The 20,339-nt window shown below is 48.5% G+C and overlaps 1 protein-coding gene across 1 annotated transcript in view; it reads left to right on the plus strand.

Annotated features, from left to right (window-relative positions):
* Positions 1 to 17,755, plus strand: part of ift81 (intraflagellar transport 81 homolog) — a 25,294-nt gene extending 7,539 nt beyond the window's left edge. The window contains exons 11-19 of the mRNA XM_036526967.1: positions 2,006 to 2,152; positions 8,106 to 8,255; positions 10,034 to 10,162; positions 11,164 to 11,253; positions 12,617 to 12,703; positions 14,300 to 14,371; positions 14,509 to 14,594; positions 15,545 to 15,590; positions 16,838 to 17,755. Of these exons, the coding sequence (XP_036382860.1) occupies positions 2,006 to 2,152; positions 8,106 to 8,255; positions 10,034 to 10,162; positions 11,164 to 11,253; positions 12,617 to 12,703; positions 14,300 to 14,371; positions 14,509 to 14,594; positions 15,545 to 15,590; positions 16,838 to 17,020 (990 nt within the window). The 3' untranslated portion in view covers positions 17,021 to 17,755. The remainder of the gene's footprint in view (positions 1 to 2,005; positions 2,153 to 8,105; positions 8,256 to 10,033; positions 10,163 to 11,163; positions 11,254 to 12,616; positions 12,704 to 14,299; positions 14,372 to 14,508; positions 14,595 to 15,544; positions 15,591 to 16,837) is intronic.
* The last annotated feature ends 2,584 nt before the right edge of the window (positions 17,756 to 20,339 follow it).

Below are 20,339 nucleotides of genomic sequence, written 5' to 3' on the forward strand. Positions count from 1 at the left end.
TACGCTTTGCCTGAACACAGAAGCCCTACTATAAAGTAGCATGAACGGGTTAGCTCAAGTTTACTGTCCATAACATTACCCTGTTCCTGTGTCAAGTGTAGCAGATTCGTTTGACTGGTGAATTCAAGCAGAGGTTTCAGGGCTGTTTCCAGCTTCTGTTCTGCTGTGCCTTACTGACTGGCATTGTCCTCCCCACAACCTGAAATTGCCTACACTTCGCCTGGACACAGAAGCCATACGATAAAGTAATGTAAATGGGATACCTTGAGCTTACAGTCCACAACTTACCCTGTCCCTGTGTCTAATGTATATCATATAAGTTTGAGTAATGAATTCGAAGAGAGGTTTCAGGGCTGTTTCCACCTTCTGTTCCGCTGTGACGTTGAAATGCTGATGATGTTCTGGGGCTCGTGTTTCTTTGAGAGAGGCACAGTGGTTTCGACGTGGTTTCCACCCGGGGTCAGCTACCTCTGATGTGCCGTGCGTCTTTAAAGCTGCGCAAGCTGGATGTTAACATTCAAAAAACCCTAAAAGATTCCTTTGAACCTGAAAGAGATGCTTCGTTGCTTCGTACAGCCTGATTCATCCCCCCTCTCATTTGTTAAAGTAATGATGCGGGCCCACGTTTCATTTCGGGGTGTTTCATAATCGAATTTAAAGGGCGTCCGCCCGACATCGCCTCATGTCCCCGTGCAGGAGGGTAGCTCAGGGCAGCTTTCTTTGATATTCGGATGTTGTAGTTTTATCTCTGGGGAGGTGGAGAGGAGGGAGGGGTGGCAGTGTAGCATAGTGGTAAGGAGCAGGGTTCATAAGGTTGCTTGTTTGATTTCCCACTGGCGCACTGCTGCAGCACCCTTGGGCAAGGTATTTAAACCAGAACTGCCTCAGTAAATATCCAGCGTTATAAATGGATAGCATGTAAAAATTGCGTCTTTCGTGAGTTGCTCTGGATAAGAGCATCTGCTAAAATGACAATAATATAATTTAGGGTTTTTCTCCGGAGAGGCACAGGGGAGGGAGGCCGCGGTGTTCATGGCCAGCCGCACGTGCCTCCCCGCTGGGGTAGTGGGGAGATTCGCCATGGTGCTGCACGGGGTTATCGTGAGCGTTAAGACACATGCTGGCTTTGGCCTTATCTGCTGAACTGTCCGTGACCCCGCCGCGCGTGTCAGGACCCTCAGCGAATCAGGTGAATGGCGCAAAGCCAACGGAGCGCTGCTCTTTTGTGACGAGCGGCCCGCACGCCCATCTCCCTCTCCCCCAAAGAGGCTCACTATCTCCTGCCTTGATGAATTCTCAGCCTGGCTTTTTTACAGCACCATATAAGGGTAAAATATGGCACGCAGCGCGCAGTCCGATGCCAAATTTAGACTGGATATGGGAAAGGTTTGTAAGCCGTGATGCACATTCTTTTTTGCGTGGAAGTAGAAGAAGGAAATAATTTCTTTAAATAAACGTGAGGGATTTCAAATGGCGGGCTTTGTATAAAGCTCGGGAGAGATGTTGTTTGAAAATGTGTGCAGTGCAGAAGAGTTATCTGGGTAATATGTTCAACAGTGTTTCCTTTTAGCAGCTGATTTAGGAATATGAAGAGCCAGTCTGTATGTATGGAATGGACAGGGATGCTGGTTAAAATGACCATGGATATTTGGGTGTTCTCTATTGACTGTTTAATTCCTATTCAAACTACAGCTTAAATGACCCCTTTTCTACAGTCAGAAACATCCCGTTAAAATATTTGATTAAAAAAAACATACTGACTTGGAAATTTAACAAAGTGAGCAACAGCCTTTTAATTTTCTTGATTTTGATTATAGATGGTGGGATTTTTTTCCTGGTTTGTACGCTGGCATGTGAAAATTAAAAGGATTGTGAACTAATCTTGAACAAGAGAAGAACAATTCCAAAAAAACTGCATGTCTTAAAGTCAGTTGCAGTGTTTGAGATGAAAAACCGAGAAGGAGACCTTTGGGCCGAGCCTGGCTTCTTGTTTTGACCCTCGCAGGCCTCCATCATCGCCCGTAAGAAGGAGGCCAAGGCCGAGGAGCTGCAGGAGGCGCGGGAGGAGCTGTCGGCAGCCGACAGAGATCTGAGCCACAAGAACAGCCAGGCCCGAGACATGGACGGCACGGAGGTCATCCGAGGAGAGGAGGTACAGGGACACCCGCAACGCTGTGCACGGCGCACTGAACGCCGTACAGCACGCTTACGTTACCACACTGAATGCTGAACACCACGCCGATCCCCTCATGACACTGAACACTGACCGGTACTGTAATTCCCACCGCCACACTGGACACGCTATCACACTGACCGCCATTCTTACCACCCAGTCACTGAACCCCACATCGATCCCCACACAACACTGAACTCTAACACACTTAACACACTTAAGATGTTACCACACCGAACGGTGAACACCACACCAATCTCAACATAACACAGAACAATGACCATTTATGTAATTACCACAACCATACGAAACACGCTGCCATACTGAGCACTGAACACCACGCTGATGCCCCCAGCATATAAAACAATGTAATGTGCTTAACACGGTACCACACTGAACATCACACGATCCCCGCATGACACCAAACACTGACCATTGCATAATTGTCGCAACCACTCTGAACACACTACCATACTGAACACTGAGCTCCACGCTGATCCCGACACCATACTGAACTATGTAACACACTTAACACCACACCATTCTGATCCCCACACCTCTGAACACCACACTGAATACTGAACACCACTCCGCTCCCCATACTTCACTGAGCACCATTCTGATTCCCACAACCACTTTGAATCTCATGACACACTTAACACCATAATATACTGAACATGCTGTCGCACTGAACACTGACCAGCTTTCTCTTCCCTGCATCACCGGGAACACCACGCCCATTCTCATCCGCACACCACACTGAGCACATTACCACACTGAACACAAAGCACCAATCTGAACTGCAAACCACACAGAACACTGAGAAACGCTTTGTGAGTTTCCCCCTTGTGTGCGGTAACGTTCAGTTCCTCCGCAGTAAACCAGAGGAGTCTCCCCTGGTGATTTACGATCACTGCGCTGTTTGGCCGAGTGTTTTCACTCCTGATCTCCTGGGAAAAGTCTTGTTTTATTAAGATTATCACAGACGCACGGGTTTCGGATCAAGACTCCAAAGCGAATTACATAAAGCCACTGCAAATAATCGAAAGCAATATAGCTAGTTTAAAGATTAACCTAAATGTAAACTTCCAAATTCTCATTCCGCGAGAAGAAGGGGGTGTGCGGTAATCTGACCTCGCGGTGGCCCTCCCTGTTTGTTGTGATAAGGCTTTCACTGGGTAGGTTCACGTGAAAAAAATTTAATAGGAGAAAGCTGTTCGAAGGGGGTAGCGTCAGGCAGCGGTTTGAGGTGCAGCTGGTAGGTCCAGTTTGTGCTGCAATGAAGGTACAGCACAGGTGAGTACAGAAAAGTATTGTATGGTACTTGTACATACAGCCCTATAGTAGTTAGCGTTGGTCAGCCATGCCCGTTTCCTCATTCTTCTCAAAAAGCTCCGAGGCAACTGAGGTAACGTGATGTATGCATGAGTGAAACAAACATGACGGATTAGAATAGCTGCTATTTATGCTCTTCGGTAAACACAGAGGGGGCCACTGGCGAAGTGTCACTGTGTCCTTTCCCTCTCACTCCTCTGCGCTCCCATGTGCGGATATTAATAGCCCACCAAAGACAGCCCTATAACTGGGCAGTGTCATGCAAATTGCTGAAAATGTTTTTCTTTCCTACGAACACTTGTGTAATCCCGACTTCCAAATATATCCACCAAAACATGGAACACAGAGAACCCCCCCCATCCCCCCCTGAGAAAATAAACTAACCTCATCTGTAATGAATGGGGTTTTTTTTCTTGGCCTTTTATTTTAGACCACAACTGCCCCTTAGAGAGAGCAGACACATTGACAGTGTGCTCTCTTTCACATTTCAAAATCCCGCTCGATTCATTCATACGCTGGGGCTGAAGAAGTCCCTGCAAGTCTGATCTTCAGAGAGGTATTGGGTGTACCGGTGTAGATGAAGGAGAAAAGGAGCCATCTTTTTTTTTTTAAACATTGCAAAGCAGGCCTATTCTTGCCGTGCATCCTCTGGTTGGTCGGTTCAGTGCGTGGCCATAAACAGAACAGTGCTGACCAATGCCGTGGGCTTAGCGTCTGCTGCTCCTGGTGGGTCTTTTCGAGCGTTTTACGAGCAGATGTTCTGCCCCCCCCGTACTGAGAACTGGGAAGGCACGGACACGACACTGGAGCCTCGTGTTGGAAATAGCACACTCTCAGCTCCCCCTGCCTTTCTATCAGCGTCTCCCTGGATAGCGCTCACCTCTGTCCGAAAGCCCAGTCCAAACTTAGAAAGAGGTAGCCAAGTGATGGATAACCGAGAGTGGAGAGAGCGCGAGGGGGACTGGACGCTACGGGACGTTTCGAATCTGAGATACAGAGCGTCCTTTTATGGTAGCGCGGCAGCGGAGGGGGGGGGTAGCTGGGGTGGATTTATCTTATTTGAAAGCAGAAAAGATCTATGCTTATTTACTCTGTGAGAGAGAGAACTCGCAATGCTGATGTGAGCTCGGTTGCCATGGCGTCGCCGTCCGGCTTATCGGCGGTATTTTCCGTTTTGTCAACGGCGAATAGCATGTGTCACACACAGGGCTCAGGGTTGATCTGTGCTGTGTCCCGTCACTGTGGACATCTTCGATTGCCGGCGTTTCATCCCTTCACAGGGGAGTGCGCGTACTGCAGCACATGGCTTCTAAAAACAAATTAGAAAAAAAGGAGAAGTGTTAAAAATAACTGCCTGTGCTCCATAAGTGGTAAAGCAATCACACAAAAAACCCCAAAGAAGCAGCCCTCTTGTGGTTTAATAAGAGTGAATGGTTATCTGTAGTTTTCTTATTCCACTTTCCCATTGTTTTTGGACGGGCCAGTTGTGTAGCAGGTTCATGTCACTTCTGCACCGTCTGTACCGAGTGCAGGGGCGCAGCGAGTGTGATCCTCCATTACACTCGCATGCCAAAGGTGACCCCTCACAAACAATCCCACAACGCACCTGCAGAGCAAACGACCAACAGAGGATAGGCACATCTCCCATTGACTGGGCTACCGTCTTTGCAATATTCTCTCCCAGGGTGTTGAGAATGGTGTAAGGACGGAACCCCAGTCAAAAAAACCCCACCCTCCCCTGGTGGAACGAGACCAGTTTTGTCGCACCAAACCGTTTGTCACTGTTAGTGAATTGCGCAGCTCAGGCTCGAACCCAGGTCTGAGCTGTAGAACTCAGCCTCTGCTTGGAAAGAGCGCTTTAGCTGGCTGAACCACACAGGAGCCCAACGCAGAGCATCGGTAAACTTTGCAGTACTGAAGCATCAACCACATCATTTTGAACAGTTTGGCCTCTGCCAGCACTGAGACCAGCAGGCAATCTGCCTTAACCTTTCGTTTTCTATGCAGCTATAATTGTTAGTGTGATACTATAAATGGTAAATGTTCCCTTGTACAATTGAAAGGTTGCTCTTTTCATTTTTGTGGGGCTTTATGATCTCTGACATCAGACTTGATTCATATTCTCAGCCACAGAACTTAAAATATCAGCAGGGCTTGCGCAACACTGCTCTGTTTAGATGGCATACAGTGAAATATATAATGATAATGATTTATTATTATGTTATTATTACTATTGTTGTTGTTGTTATTGCCAAATAAAAAATGCCAAGAAATTTCACTGGATTAAAAAAATAAAATAAAATAAACGAAAAAAAAATTTTTGGTCTGACTGAAGTTCACACCAAACAAATCACTGCAGGGAGTTGGTGTCATCTGTTTGTCGAATGTGTTTTTGTACAGATATTTACCAGTTAGGTTTTGGATTATGCATAGATTTATAAAAACCAACTTTTAAACAGGCAGGCTCCGGTGTCGGTTCCGAACAGCTGTCCCAGAGCCCCCGAGTGTTTGCCACGGTAAATAATGTAAAGCATAAACGGGTGCATTAGCTAATTTAGCTGCAGTTGTTTGGTTGACATGTGTGACAATGGAGTGCTATGCAGCATTATTCTGAGGGGCTAATTCTCTCCAACCTTGTCTGCCCTTGATGTCTCAAAATACTCAAACCATAAACTGTCGCGCACGGGCCCCGCATGCTCCAAGAGGCATACAGCACATTCTGTGATTTCTAGGGGCCGTTCTTCCTCCGCCTGACAACATTTATAGCTGTTGGCTATACTGGAAGAGCCTCGCAGTAACCCAGACTGACGAGGGGGTGTGTGGGGGTGGGGGTGGGGGTTGGGGGGGGGGGCAAGTGCACAGAGGGCCAGACGTTGCAGGATTGGCCGTATGAAGATGTTTGCTTACCCCCCTGGCGCCGTGCCCGAGGGTCCGGTTTCTCCCTTGGGCACAGCGACCTCTGCCATCCCATCACTCAAACATTTGTTTTCTCTGAGTGCATTTTGTGTATTCTAACACCACCGGGTACAAAGCCACTGCAGTGCCCTCTCCTTCTCCTTCTCTCTCTCTCTCTCTCTCTCTCTCTTTCTCTCTCTCTCTCCCTCCCTCCCTCCCTCTCCCTCTCTCGGAAGAAAAACTGCTGTGGCTGCAGTAATTAGATTGGGGGGAGGGGGGGACTGGGCAATGCCAAAATGATTGGGGTCTGGCCCTCCATCAGGGAGGCTGCTCTACGGAATAGCATTATACGCTACTGGAGAGGTCAAATACTTTGGCGGCCATATTGCACAGAGTGAATAAATGGTAATTTGGCACTTTAACATCGTTTATCCCAATCTCATGCTTGTGTAGCTATCAGAATTTGTAAATGGGTTTGTCGAGTCAGGCCACTTCCATGTGTGAATTTTAACATGCTGGCTCTCACGGGGTAACGGCCACACTGCGTCTATTTCCTGACTGACTAACCCACATCAGAGCTGATGTCCGTGCAAAGTGTTGCCTTTTTGTCACCTTTTCTCTCATGGCTGTGGTGCAGTCTGTGCATTTCCCATGGCTTCCACAGTGCATACGAATGAAAGGGATGATGGACTTAAACCTGACGTGAAAAGGCTGATAGCAGGAAATAGCCTCCGTGTTTAACTCGAGCAAACAGCCGATGTGTGATATTTGCTTTACACTGAAAGTAAAAAAAAGCACCCATGACAGTAACTGATGGCTGGTTTCCTGGCTTTAATAACGACCTCTTTTATGTCTGTGTTTGTGATTTCTTAAAATCATTTTTGTTTGTCCACACAGTTTTTTTTATAGCTGCACTGTGACTTTTTTCAGCAGTCTTGTTGCCCAGATTGTGTGAAACACTTTTCACAGGTGAGCAAGAGGGGACCACACACAGTGGCACACATTTCACTCCATAGTCCTCGCTCAAAAGTGTCCAAAGGCCTGTTATTGCTGACTATATTGAGAGAGAGGCAGTGGAGGTAGAGAAGGTGGATCGGTGTGGAGGTCAGATGAGGGAAGAACACCAGGTTGTTGTAAGATCAGCAGTGTAGTATAGTGGTAAGCAGCAGGGTTAATAACCGATAAGGTTGCCGGTTCCCTGCTGGGGCACCACTGTTTTACCCTTGGGCACAGTACTTAACCCAAAATTGCTTCTGTAAATGTCTAGCTGTATAAATCGGTGAAATTGAAGGGCAGCAGTGTAACATAGTGGTTAAGGAGCAGGACTCATAACTGCCAGTTCAGTTCCCCACTGGGACACTACTGCTGAACCCTTGGGAAAAATACTTGCCTCAGTAAATACCCAGTAAATATCCAGCTGTATAAATGGATAACATTGTAAAAAAAAAAACTATAACTGATGTAAGTCACTCTGGATAAGAGCATCTGCTAAATGCCAATAATGTAATAATGTAATGTAAATTGTAACCAGTGTAAGTCGCTCTGCATAAGAGTGTCTGCTAAATGCCAGTAATGTAATAATGTAATGTAAATTGTAACCAATGTAAGTCCCTCTGGATAAGAGCGTGTGCTAAATGACGGTAATGTAGCGTAATGTGATGAGGGTCGTTTCTGAGCGGTTTCTCTCCCCGGTCCCTCGCAGTTCAAGCGCTTCGTGGGGAAGCTGCGCAGCAAGGGCATGGTGTTCAAGAAGAAGCGGCAGGAGCTGGCGGAGCTGCGAGCGGAGTACGGCGTCCTGCAGAGGACCGAGGAGATCCTGAAACAGCGACACGAGGCCGTGCAGCAGCAGCTGGTAACCCGAGACGCCCCGCTCGCGCGCGCGCACACGCTCCCCCCACAACACGCACGCGCCCACATGCACATGCACACCCCTTCACCCCCCCCCCCCCCCCCCCCCGAGTCCCCAGTCCCCAGTCCCATGCCAGCAGATGCAAATTGCTCTAACTGTGAAGTGACACAACCTTCCTAGAAATGATTTCACACCTCTTAACCCTCCCAGCTCCCGACTTGCTGATAGCCCCACTGACGCAGGGAGCCTCACCCTGCTGCTATTTGCGAAAGCTGCATCTGCTCTCCGCGCGTCTGACACTTGGCATAGTTTTTTTTTTTTGTCCCTCGGACAGAGAATGTGTTTTTCCCCTTGTCGGGGGGGATTGGGACAGGCTGCGTTCGAGTGTCCCCATCGAAGACTCCTCTTGTCACACTCAGCCTCCCTGTGCTCGGCTGTCAATCATCCCCCGGAGCCCCTCCCACACTGAAGTGGTGAACAATTTGTTGCGACACAATAGTGGGGCAGATAGGGTCTAACCTGAACGGACCGTCCGCACTTCCAGTGTCAGGAAGCTCATTGCATGCTCACTGTCCTCCCTCAGACAGAGACAGAGCTTACACACACAGAGGTTTCCCGCAGACCGATCGATCTTGTGCCATTTCCCATGTTGATGGCTGAGCACTTTTGAATATCTAGTACAAGTCTCAGTACCAAGTAGCGGTGTGAGTGATTAGGGTCGTGTTGAGTCTGGCTGAGGAAGAGCAGACGGCTGAGGGGTGCCTGGGGGGGGGGGTGTCGACCCCGACAAACCCGCCCCCGGTCCTGAGAGGGAGCTGACAGGAAGGGGTTCCCGCTCGGCTCGGCGTGAGCCAGCGGTGGCCCAACTTCCTGCCAGGACGTGACAGGAAGTGGGCAGGTTCTGTGGCCCTGTGTTCCCCCCCACAGAGGACCACGTGCTTTATTCTGCGCATTTGTGGCTGAGCACATACGGCCAGCATACCACACTGCCAGGAGTCTGGCTGCTCCAAACCCTATCATACTGCAGCCATTCATATTCTTTACATTACATTACATTACATTCATTTAGCAGACGCTCTTATCCAGAGCAACGTCCAGCACAAAAGAACAGAAATGTATCCAGTTGAAGGAATGAGCAACAGTGTCAGCCCATATTCTATTTGAAGATGTTGATTCTAAATGTAACAGTTCTTAAAAGCAGTTAAAACATAATTCCCCTATTCCCCTGTTTATTTCTGTCTGTCTTTTCTGTTCCACTCCAAATTTTGGAACAACTTCTTTCCCATTTTTGGGTTACATTGAGGGACAGGCCACGCGGATCCCTGTCGGAATAAGGCGTGTAAGTGAGAACCCCTCCGCCCCGGCCCTGGCACCGCTCTGGAGTGGGGACAGAAAGGACAAAGTGCCCTGTGCTCTCGGGTGTCACTCTGATCTCAGGCTGCCCATGCAGGCGTAACCTTTGCCAAAGCAGTCAGCGCGGCTCCAGGGGCACAGACCGGGGCCCCCCGCTTGTGAATTTTGTGACATCTCGCGCCTTCCAGCGGAGTCAGATTGAGGTCTCTGTTTACGCTACAGGTCGCCCCAAAAACCGAACGCAACGAAAGGTGTGTTCAAGGCTCTCACCTGTGATCAGCAGATTAAGCTACATGTTGTGAATGTTTGTGATAGTAACTAGTAAAGATGGGGCACAAACAGGTAAGACGCGATTTAAGACTGCGATTAATCGCCTTTTTGTCTGTCTGTCTGTCTGTCTGTCTGTGTGTTTCCGTGCCTGCGAGCAGCAGTCCATCGAAGCAAAGAAGGGGATCTCGGGGTACAGCGACACCCAGGAGGAGCTGGAGAGGGTGTCGGCCATCAAGAGTGAGCTGGACGAGATGAAGGGCCGCACTCTGGACGACATGTCGGAAATGGTGAATGGGGGGGGTTTCCCCTGAATAGCGAACCCCACCCCCTCGTACCCTGCCCCCCAGACCACGCCCCCCGAGCTGTGGACAGGCATGCCGTTTCGCACCTGATAACCATACCTACACATACCCCCCTTTGGCTTGCAGAGTGCAGAGGCCCTGTGCCCTGTAATCCCCTGCCAGGCCCAGTAATCCATGCACTGCACAAACACATAACTCGGCATGGCTGATGAGAGCCATGTATACCCATCCACATGTCCTCTACTGTTCTGGGTGTCTGTGTTGACTAAATCGCTACACCCTCTTTTCCTACAAGATCAAACTGATTGCCCTGCTTGGCTCCCGCTCTAGAGAAAAGAGAGTGTGTTGACCAGCAGGTTCACGGCCTGTGTTTAATTTCAAAATCAACCCCTTTCACCAGTCTGGCAGCGCGAATGGCGCAAAGGACATGTGAGTAATGGAGCTGGTTGCAGTCGATTAGGCCCCGGTCCAGTGCTTGGTCTTTAAAAGAGTAAGTGGGGTTTGTGGTTTGGTCATGCTTGAAGCTGGCAGGGGCTGAGGCTTGGCAGAGGCCGCCCTCTCAGTTACACGCATTCCAGGCCGTTGCCACAAAAGGGGGCATTCGCTGACCTTACGGTTTGGCACCCGGCGAGGAAGGCTTCAGATTCCCTCACTCCTGCCCTCCATCGGCTGTGTCCCTGTATGTGTGCGCACGCTTGACCTCCATCAGCCGTGTCCCTGTAGATGTGTGCACACACTTGACCTCCATCAGCAGTGTCCCTGTACATGTGTACACTGTTGACCTCCATCAGCCGTGTCCCTGTAGTTGTGTGAAAGGATAAGCAGGAGGGAAGTTGGATGTCTCTTCTGTGCTGTTTCACTGGAATGTGAGATATCTGAGACATGCATATGGAAATTGTGGTCGTTGTCTCAGAGGCTTCCCCAAGGGTCCCTCTTTCGGATATCTCTGAGTTGGTTTTTAACACTTCTTTTTTTTTTCTTTTCAGGTTAAGAAGTTAAACTCTGTGATCGTGGAGAAGAAGTCTGCCCTGGCTCCAGTCATTAAGGAGCTGAGGCCCCTGAGACAGCAGTGTCAGGTGAACTCCCTGCATGAATAACTCACCCAACCAGACCAACCTCCTTCGCTAAACCTGCTGCTCTATGTTACACTACAGTGTGATAGTGAGTACATACACTATATGGACAAAAGTATTTGGCCACACCTGTTTTTCAGGGTTTGGGCTAGGCCCCTTATCCCCAGTGAAGGGCAGTCTTAATGCTTCAGCATACCAAGACATTCTGGACAATGCTATGCTTCCAACTTTGTGGCAACAGTTTGGGGAAGGCCCTTTTCTATTCCAACATGACTGTGCCCCAGTGCACAAAGCAAGGACTATAAAGACATGGTTTGATGAGTTCGGTGTGGAAAAACTTGACTGGCCCGCACAGAGCCCTGACCTCAACCCCATCGAGCACCTTTGGGATGAACTGGAACGGAGATTGCGAGCCAGGCCTTCTCATCCAACATCAGTGCCTGACCTCATAAATGCTCTACAGAATGAATGGGCACAAATTCCCACAGAAACACTCCAAAATCTTGTGGAAAGCCTTCCGAGAAGAGTGGAAGCTGTTATAGCTGCAAAAGGGGGACCAACTCCATATTAAAGTATGTGTATTTGAATACAATGTCATTACAATGTAATGGTCAGGCGTCCAAATACTTTTGTCCATATAGTGTATGTCTCTATCATATCCCAGAGAGAGAGACTCATATGACCAAATGCATGTTGGCAGTATCTTAACATCTTACTAAGATTTTTTTTTATTAATGCTGATTCATTTTAAGGTGATCAGGGATACATGTTCAAGTATATTTACGTGTAAGTTAAGAGCAGAGTCTAATGAGCATGGCAAAGTGGCAGGAGCACTTGTGTGTGACCTGTGTTTCACACCAGATGAAACGCGCTGTATTGTTGTAGCTCTCTGGTGTGTGCCACACTAGCTTCATGCAGTGCTGAGTGGGTCACATTTCCTGCACCTGTCTTCAGGAGAGGCTCCACCAAACCTCCCATTCTGCTTTGTTGGTGGTTTGATCAGTGGTTTAATGAGATAATGAATAATTAAAGCACGGGAGTGAAGGCTCATGGTGAGGCTAGTTGGAAGCAAGGAGCTCTGCGTTGAACGGTAGCGCCGTGGGGCGGCAGCGGAGTGGGAGGGTGGCGCAATCAGAAGGCTGGCATGCGGAGCCGGGCACCACTGTCTCCTGCACATGCCCTGACGCGAGACCGCCCCTGACGCCCCATGGTGTTCTCACCAGCTCAATCACATTCCAGCCCGTCCAAAGTGACGAAGGTAGCGAGTGGCAAGGAACGCGGGGCCCCATTGTGATGTCATCGTTTCCATGGCAGTCTTGTGTGTGTGTGTGTGTGTCTGTGTGTGTTGGTGTGTGTGTCACAATAGGAGCTGACACAGGAGTACGAGGAAAAAAAGGCCCAGTACGACAGCTGTGCGGCGGGGCTGGAGAGCAATCGATCCAAACTGGAGCAGGTACCGACCGCTATGCAGCACACGGGACACAGGGCGTGGGACACCGGGGGCGTGGGACACCAGTGTCACCTGTCAGCAAAGGGCTCACACACACCCCCGACTGTGCCGACCTCTCCTACCCCCCCCTCAGTGTTAGTGACACCGAAATTAATTGACATTGACAATTGTTGTGAAAGACTTTTTAATCACTCTGAACAGGAATATCAGTTAGAGTACTGCCAGACATAAATCAGTCTTTTTTCTTTACTTGTGTCATAAGAGAGATCATCTGAGGTAACAGAAAAAAGGGATTTCCACAACACTCCCTCTCTCTCTCTGTCTGTCTCCTCTAGTTGCATATATTTAAGGAAACCGATTCAGAAACGGCTTTCATGTTCTGTTACTGTTCATGTTCATCGCTGTGGGCTGGGGCTAAATGAAGGCATACTCTTTTTTTCCTAATAAGAGGGAGCCTTAAAATATGGTTCCTAATTTGCAGTGGCTGCCACGGCCCCTTCATTTTCATCTGCGTGTCGGTGGCTTAAAGCGCGAGCTTTTATCCGGGATTAGCCCCCCGTTTCCCAAACGTAATCGCCTCCACGAGAGAGCGAAATTACCCCGCGTCAGAGGGAGACCCCCCTCCCCGGCCCGGCGCTAATTACGCCAGGTTCCTCAGCCTCGTCAGAGCGGAAAACAAGCAGCGGGGAGAAGGTTCCAGAACCGGAACTTAGAAGACTCAAATAGCGCTCCTGCAGACCACAGCCATAACGGGAAGGAAGACAGAATGCGACCCTGTCGCCAGGGTCCCTTGTCTCCGTCTGGTATACTTATGGATGCGTTCTGCCCGTACACAATACCATATTGGATAGGATAGTGCAATGCAGGTTTTCTCAACCAATGGGTGGGCGCTGGCTGGCAGCTCTGCCTTTTTTAAGCATGAGAAAATGTTGATAATCAGCCCGTGTCAGAATATACTAGTGCCTCGGAAAGAATGCTACATTAACTGTCTGTAACTACATTTTTCTGCGGTGTGGGGTATGACTGTGGCAGTCTGTGAGTATAATGAATCTGTATAGGTAATACTTACATTCTGACCTGGATTTTGATAAATGAAAAAAACTCCAGATTTTAAGTGGCATCGCTTGTTTACCTTAAATAGAGAAGCAAACCAGAGAATGCCAGTGATGTAGTTAAGCTCACAGCATTACATAATATACACATAATACAGCAGGAATCAACCACAAGTACGTTTCGAAAGTCTCCATATTTGTCATTGTGCGTGGGTTTTTCTTTGTTGTGTTTTGGTTTGCTTGTTAGCTCTGCATAGCCATGGAGGCTGCTGATTATAATTCCCATGCTGCTCCGGGGCACAAAAAGTTGATAACCCTGGTGTTACACGTAACCGGGATCAGATTGTACCTTCTGAGTGATGATCTCGTCATTCAGTGTCTATGGTTACTTGTGAACATGTGGAAAACGGAGAGGCCTGCAGACGTGCTGTTCTGTTCCTAAGACTTTTATTACATCGACACATGAGACAGCGTTGCGATCCTTGTAGATCTCGGAAACCGGCCTGGTTACCGTACACGCGGTTGTGCGTGCCTGTTTCCCGCACAGGAAGTGAAGGCGCTCAGGGAGGAAATGGCGCAGGAGGAAAGCCGATACCACTACGTCAACTGCATGCGGCAGGTGAGGGCCTCGCCTGGCGGAGGAGTGTCGTTTCCTCCCCTCACACACACACGCACACACACACACACACACACACTCTCACCCACCTGTCACCTGCCCTCAGACCGGACACCCGAGCTCCCTTTGTTTCCCCGCAGATCACTGAGATGCAAATACAGAGGGCGGCGGACGAGATGAAGGCCTACGTTTCCCCTGACCCACAGGAGAGGAGGAAGGCCATCAGGTGGGTCTGCGGCGGGCCATCTGCCGATGAGCCCTGGGACCCCACGGCTTCAAAAACAACTGACTCTGCTGGGGGGTGGGGCTTGTGTCAGAACCAGCTGCAGCTCCTTCAGGCGGACATTTTGTTAACACGACAACAGAAGGCGAGGTGCACTGGTGCAGTGGCTTTATGGGTCAGAAGCAGTCTGGCTATGTGGGTGCTTTCGTATCACTCAGATGCTTCCCCTTAGTTACTGTACAGTCGGCTGTATTTCCAGAGAATGAGTTTCAGCTGTTGATTCTGCCTGTCCCATATTCTGTAATTTATATGCGCTCAGTGTGGGAAGAGTTGTTATGGTGGAGAGCACTGCAGTGCACGCTGTTGTCGGTGACCCTGTGTTACTCCCACTCTCCACAACTCCCCGTCGCTCAGTTTGAATAAATATATGTGCAGGGTCCATCTGAAGCCAGCGCCGAGGCACAAGATTATTTTTGTGAGTAGGATCAGTTAAACATTAGCAAAGAACCTTTAACTCTTCACTAGGGGAAGAGGCAAACTCTGCCCGGTGGATAGAATGCTGGGCTGTATTATGTAAACCCAGTTCTAGAACATGGAGATGCCAGCTGTCAGCCTTGCTTTGGTTGCTATTGTGGGTATTTAGGAGTTCTTTCAGTAAAGATTTCTTTGTTACTGTGGGTCACCATATGCTAATGATGACATCACTCCACCCCCCTCTCACTTTAAGGGTCTCCTTGCTTCAGACTCCTAAATCTCAACAGCCTTGGCCGATGTCCAGCTGCTGGGAGCTCTTCCCACATGCAAAAGCAAATGACATGGACTTCCTGTGCTTCAGAAAGCGTTTACTGCACTCTCACATTGGAAATAAGGCCGTGTTGTTTAATGGAACGTGGGAAAAGGGCAGTTTGCGGTTTGTGCAGGCTCCACAGTGATTGGCTGGCCTTCTTTTTCAGGGAGCAGTACACAAAGAACATTGCCGAGCAGGAGACCCTGGGCAAGGTGAGTGATAGCTGATTGGCCGCGCTGTCTGGAAGGACCCTGAGCCAATGAAACGGCTCCTGTGTCACTGGCATCTGAAACAAATCCCCTGCAAACTGACGGGGGGGTAACTAACAGCACCCCCCCCCCCCCCCGCATGGGCAGCATGATCTGAGTGGGGATGGGGGTGGGGGGGCCGCATTCCTGCTAAACCATTTGGACCAGGAGTGGTAATATAGACGCAGTGAGGTGGGGGTTGTGTAACGCACAGGTCCCATAAATTACTGAGCTGTCCCCCTTCTCATCGCTGTAGTGCGTTGGATCACCACGTGTCGGGTGCTCTCAGTGACGCCAGTGCTGTCCACAAGCCCTTTGTTCCCCTCTGTGCGTAATCGCTGATCTCTCCTGATTGTCCCCTTACGCATGCGAGCTCGGCCAGCTCTCACCGTACACCTTGTCTGTCTGTGGCTGGAACCGGGTGAGCCTGACAGCGAAAGACAAAATTGTGATTTGACTCAGTCAAGCTCTTGGTTTTCTGGCCGCACGTGTCCGATTTGGAAAAAAAAAAGTGATAAAGCTCCCATAAGCCTGTACCCGTGGAAGGCTACTGACCGCAATAACAGTGAGGGCGGGTTCACATCGGTGGAGATCAGTTGGCGTATGTAGCGCCCACAGAGAGAGAGTCCAGACGCGTGGGTGGCATCAAAGGGAGAACACCTGCGGCAGCAGAACCAAAGGGAGACCTCTGCTCCCGTCCTCGGGCCGACCCCCCGGGGGCTTTCCCCTCTGCTTTACCCTAGTTTCGGTTCTAATAAAACACCTTGCACATCTTCCAAGCTGAAGAGTGTCTGTGATAGTTCCCTTATGATAGCTGTGATTGTAATGTGTTTCCGTAGTTGAATCAGAACGGGAAGAAGTCACATGGTGACAATGGACACGGTATAGACACCATTAACTATAGGAGAAACACGATTATATTTTTTCACAAAAGCACTGATTCATATAGAAGCCATTTTATATTTTAGAATTAAATGTGAAGGACAAGTAACAACGAGTTTGATCATAATGTTATTGCTACACATATCGCTTTTGGATGTAACAGGAACAAATCTGAGTTTTGGTAAAATTGTCAGTGAAGGTTTTGAACATGAATTTCGCCCACCACTCACTGATCACCGGCCCCATCCCCCCCTTACCTCCCCATCCCCCAATCCCCACCCACCCCTCTCCATCCCCCAATCCCCACCCACTCCTGTTCTGGAGCTCAGAAGCTGCGGGAGACCCAGAAGGCCGTGCGGGAGAGCCACGGGCCCAACATGAAGCAGGTGAAGATGTGGCGGGACCTGGAGCAGCTGGTGGAGTGCAAGCGGCAGTGCTTCATGAGAGCCCAGAGCCAGGCCTCCATTGGCCAGGTCATCCAGGAAGGGGGTGAAGATAGGCTGGTGCTTTGAGGCCCCGCCCCTGCACACCGCTCTCAGGACCGTGCCTGTGGACGCCGTCACGTGACCCACGCACTTCACATGTCCTGTTACTGTACATTACGCCTCTTTGTATGTTTGTAACAGTCGAACAGTTGTTTGTTTGTTTTTTTTTGTCCTCTTCCTATCATTGTTTTACCTGGAAGCGCTGTACCTTGCTTTCAGTCACTGAAGCTAATAATTCTGTGAGTCTTTCTTTTGTTCCAAAGCCTTCACATTCCCCCCTAGTTCCACGGTATCATTCACACATTAAACGAAAGAACCCACGGTGGGATTGCATTGTTTTACCTGTTTTTTTTTTTATCTTCTCCACTGAGGAGTCTTTCCGGTGCTGATAGTGGCGGGGGAGGGGGGGGGGCTTTGCAGACAGAACAGGGAGAACACATGTCGTGGGAGGTGTCGGGTGGATAAGGAGGTTAACTTTCTCTGCCTCTGCTGACTTCAAACAAATCCCCCGCTTCCACTCTGACACATCTTTAAGAACACGGCTCCCGTCTGTGTGTGTGTGTGTCTAAAGATAACGCCGCACAAAGTGTGGCGCTTGGGCCACTGTTGCTCCCAGTTATTTTGGGAAACAACAGACATGACCTTGGGCAGGAGATCTTGCCAATTTTGGAATTCGCCGGGACCTCCGTTGTTTCGGGGCGATAGCATGTGGCTAGGAGAGCTCGCTGTCCTCTCTCTCCACATGAATACCTGGATAGAGTTTTATTAAGTCTTTCAGTATTTTTTTCCACAGTTGTTTAGGGCATTAGTGCTTTCCACCCTGAGAGACGTGTCTTATGAGAAATTAATAACAGCTATTGGATTTCATTCTTAAATAAACACATTGTTAACATGGTTCCTTGTTTCCCTATGTGTGATATTGCGGTATTTTCTTCCCTAAATGGCTCAAAACGCCAAATATCCCATGAACTTGTTCTTTCGGCCACAGCTGGATGCTTGAAGGGATTGCTGTGTTCACTTGTGTGCAACATTCAACAGTAATTGAAAACGGCAAAGCAAATCGGCCTGTCTGCTTTATCAGCGGTTATGCAAGTAAGCAGCGGCGGCAACTTGGGCCGAGTTGACTTTCGCCATGGCAACATAACTTTCCCACTGTCAGACCTGGTCTCATCGAGTGGCATTCCTTCCTCCCTCCGTGCTGAACATATGGATGGTTAGGATGCCTTTGAGATCTGCGTTACACCTGGAGGTGGGGTAGGATGAAGGCCCCCCCTCCAGAAAAACTGTTCAAAATGACTCATCTGAGTATTGTTTTCAGTGCAGGTAGCCTCCTCTCCATTGCATTTTGCAAGGATCAGAAGAGACACTTGCCTCCCATTTGAACCTTAAAAATTTCTTTCCATGTAAAATTTCCGTATTCATTAGTTTCCCACAATACCATTTTGAAGTTCTTGAAATTGTGTGCGAAATCTGTGATCTTGATGGTGGTTCAACAATTTCATCAATATTTCTTTGTCTTTTCTTGGACTGTGGCTTGTTTTCTTTGGTCACGTGTCATCAGTTTTATCAGCTCCGAAAACAGAAACCCAATATACAGTATGCCTGATTGTGACCAGCATTGCGTTTTTAACAAGCCTTTAAAATAGAATACATGCAAAACAATCAAAACCTGAAGGTGTGTGACTTTTTAAATACAAAACAGTGTTGTTTAATGAAAACTGCTGGTCACGTAATAGTTTTCCTTTTATAATTAGAAACCCTTAGAAAAGAAATCACTTAAACTGCTTTACAACAGGCTTCAGACATTTTATGTTTGATTACACTGATCCACAGGGAAACAATGACTTTCTGCACCCTACTGCAACACATCCTTTAGGTCCTGTTTCCAGAGTGACCTTCACACCATCGATGGAAGGACAACAACAGCTGAGCCTTCCACCAGCTCTATTCAATTCCATGCCTGTCTACTTTATATTCCTTATGGATATCATTGTCAGGTACCACACATCCATCAGCTTTTTCGGCCTTCCAGTCATACGTTTGTCAGGACAGATACATACACATTTCTATGGACTTATTGATTACAGTTGGATGCTACACATTCAAAATTAAGTAATACAAGCTATTTCATTCAATATTTTTCATCTTTACACAGCAGCAGAAGTCTTCATATCAATTTAAGAAGATATCTACATCCAGTATTGTAAGTACTGAATATATCTAAAAATTTTGGACAGCAGTTTTTTTCTTAAGAAAACCTAAATTTGGAAAATACATTTTTTTGCCGTGTAATTCTGTAGCTCGTGAAACACAGTTAGGCAAACTAGGCAACACACTTGTTGTATAACTCCTCGGTGACACTCGCGGAAACTAAATTTGGTAACAGACGTTTTCAGCATGTATTGATGGATACTGCTTTTAAACTTTAGCAGTGATGGAGACTATTGTAGGATGGGACGGGAGGGTCATTCCCCACATGCAACCCAAGGTAATTTTAGGCTCCCTCCTTCCCCTTTCCTCTCCCCACTGCGTAACTCAATCCGCCGCTGACAGCCACGGTTAGCGGCCTCTGGGTGGGACGTATCAGGTGTGGGTTCTCCTAAAAGGGAACTGGACTCGAGACTGGTATTTCAGGGTTATTATTAATGAAGGAGATCAGTGGCGAGACCAGGGTCTCATTAAGACGTGTTAACAGATGATAACTGTTGCTCTTCTAGAAGGACTGTCGATACCCTTCATAGACGCCTGTGGCGGTATCTTCCTTCCCCAATTCCTTACACCCTATCCCTCCCCAGGGTGCCCCTCCCCTTGCATTCACCCACCCTCCCTGCTGTGCCTCGAGGCTGCCAGGCAAAGAGCAGGGATATCATGCAATGCCAACTTAAGGAAATGGGCTTTGGACCCCTCACCATACTCACACATACATGCATGCATAAGCACACACATGCGTGTACGCTCACACATGACACTGGAAAAGCTCCCAGGCCCATACCAGTGTACCCAGGTGCCTCTACCGACTGTCCATTCAATCCCTTTTTTGGACTTACTTCACAGCTTGGCCCACATGGGATTTGATAACCACAGTTACACAGGTTGTATGGATTCACTAGGCTCTGTGTTTTGGAGTTGAATGAGTTTGTGTGCAGACTCCCCGAGCACTTATACGGGTCTTTCGTAGGCTCTTGCTTCTTCATGATTTTCAGAAACAGAAATTCTTTCTTTTCTCAGTTTTCTTAGTTGACTGAGTTACCACATACCATACCTATTACATGGTGATAAAACTGAGTGACAGACACGATCTACAAGGTGAGGTCTCTGTTATCCAGCAAGCATGGCCCCTGGTAAT

This window comes from Megalops cyprinoides, chromosome 4 (assembly GCF_013368585.1).
Source record: "Megalops cyprinoides isolate fMegCyp1 chromosome 4, fMegCyp1.pri, whole genome shotgun sequence".
Taxonomy (NCBI): Eukaryota; Metazoa; Chordata; class Actinopteri; order Elopiformes; family Megalopidae; genus Megalops; species Megalops cyprinoides.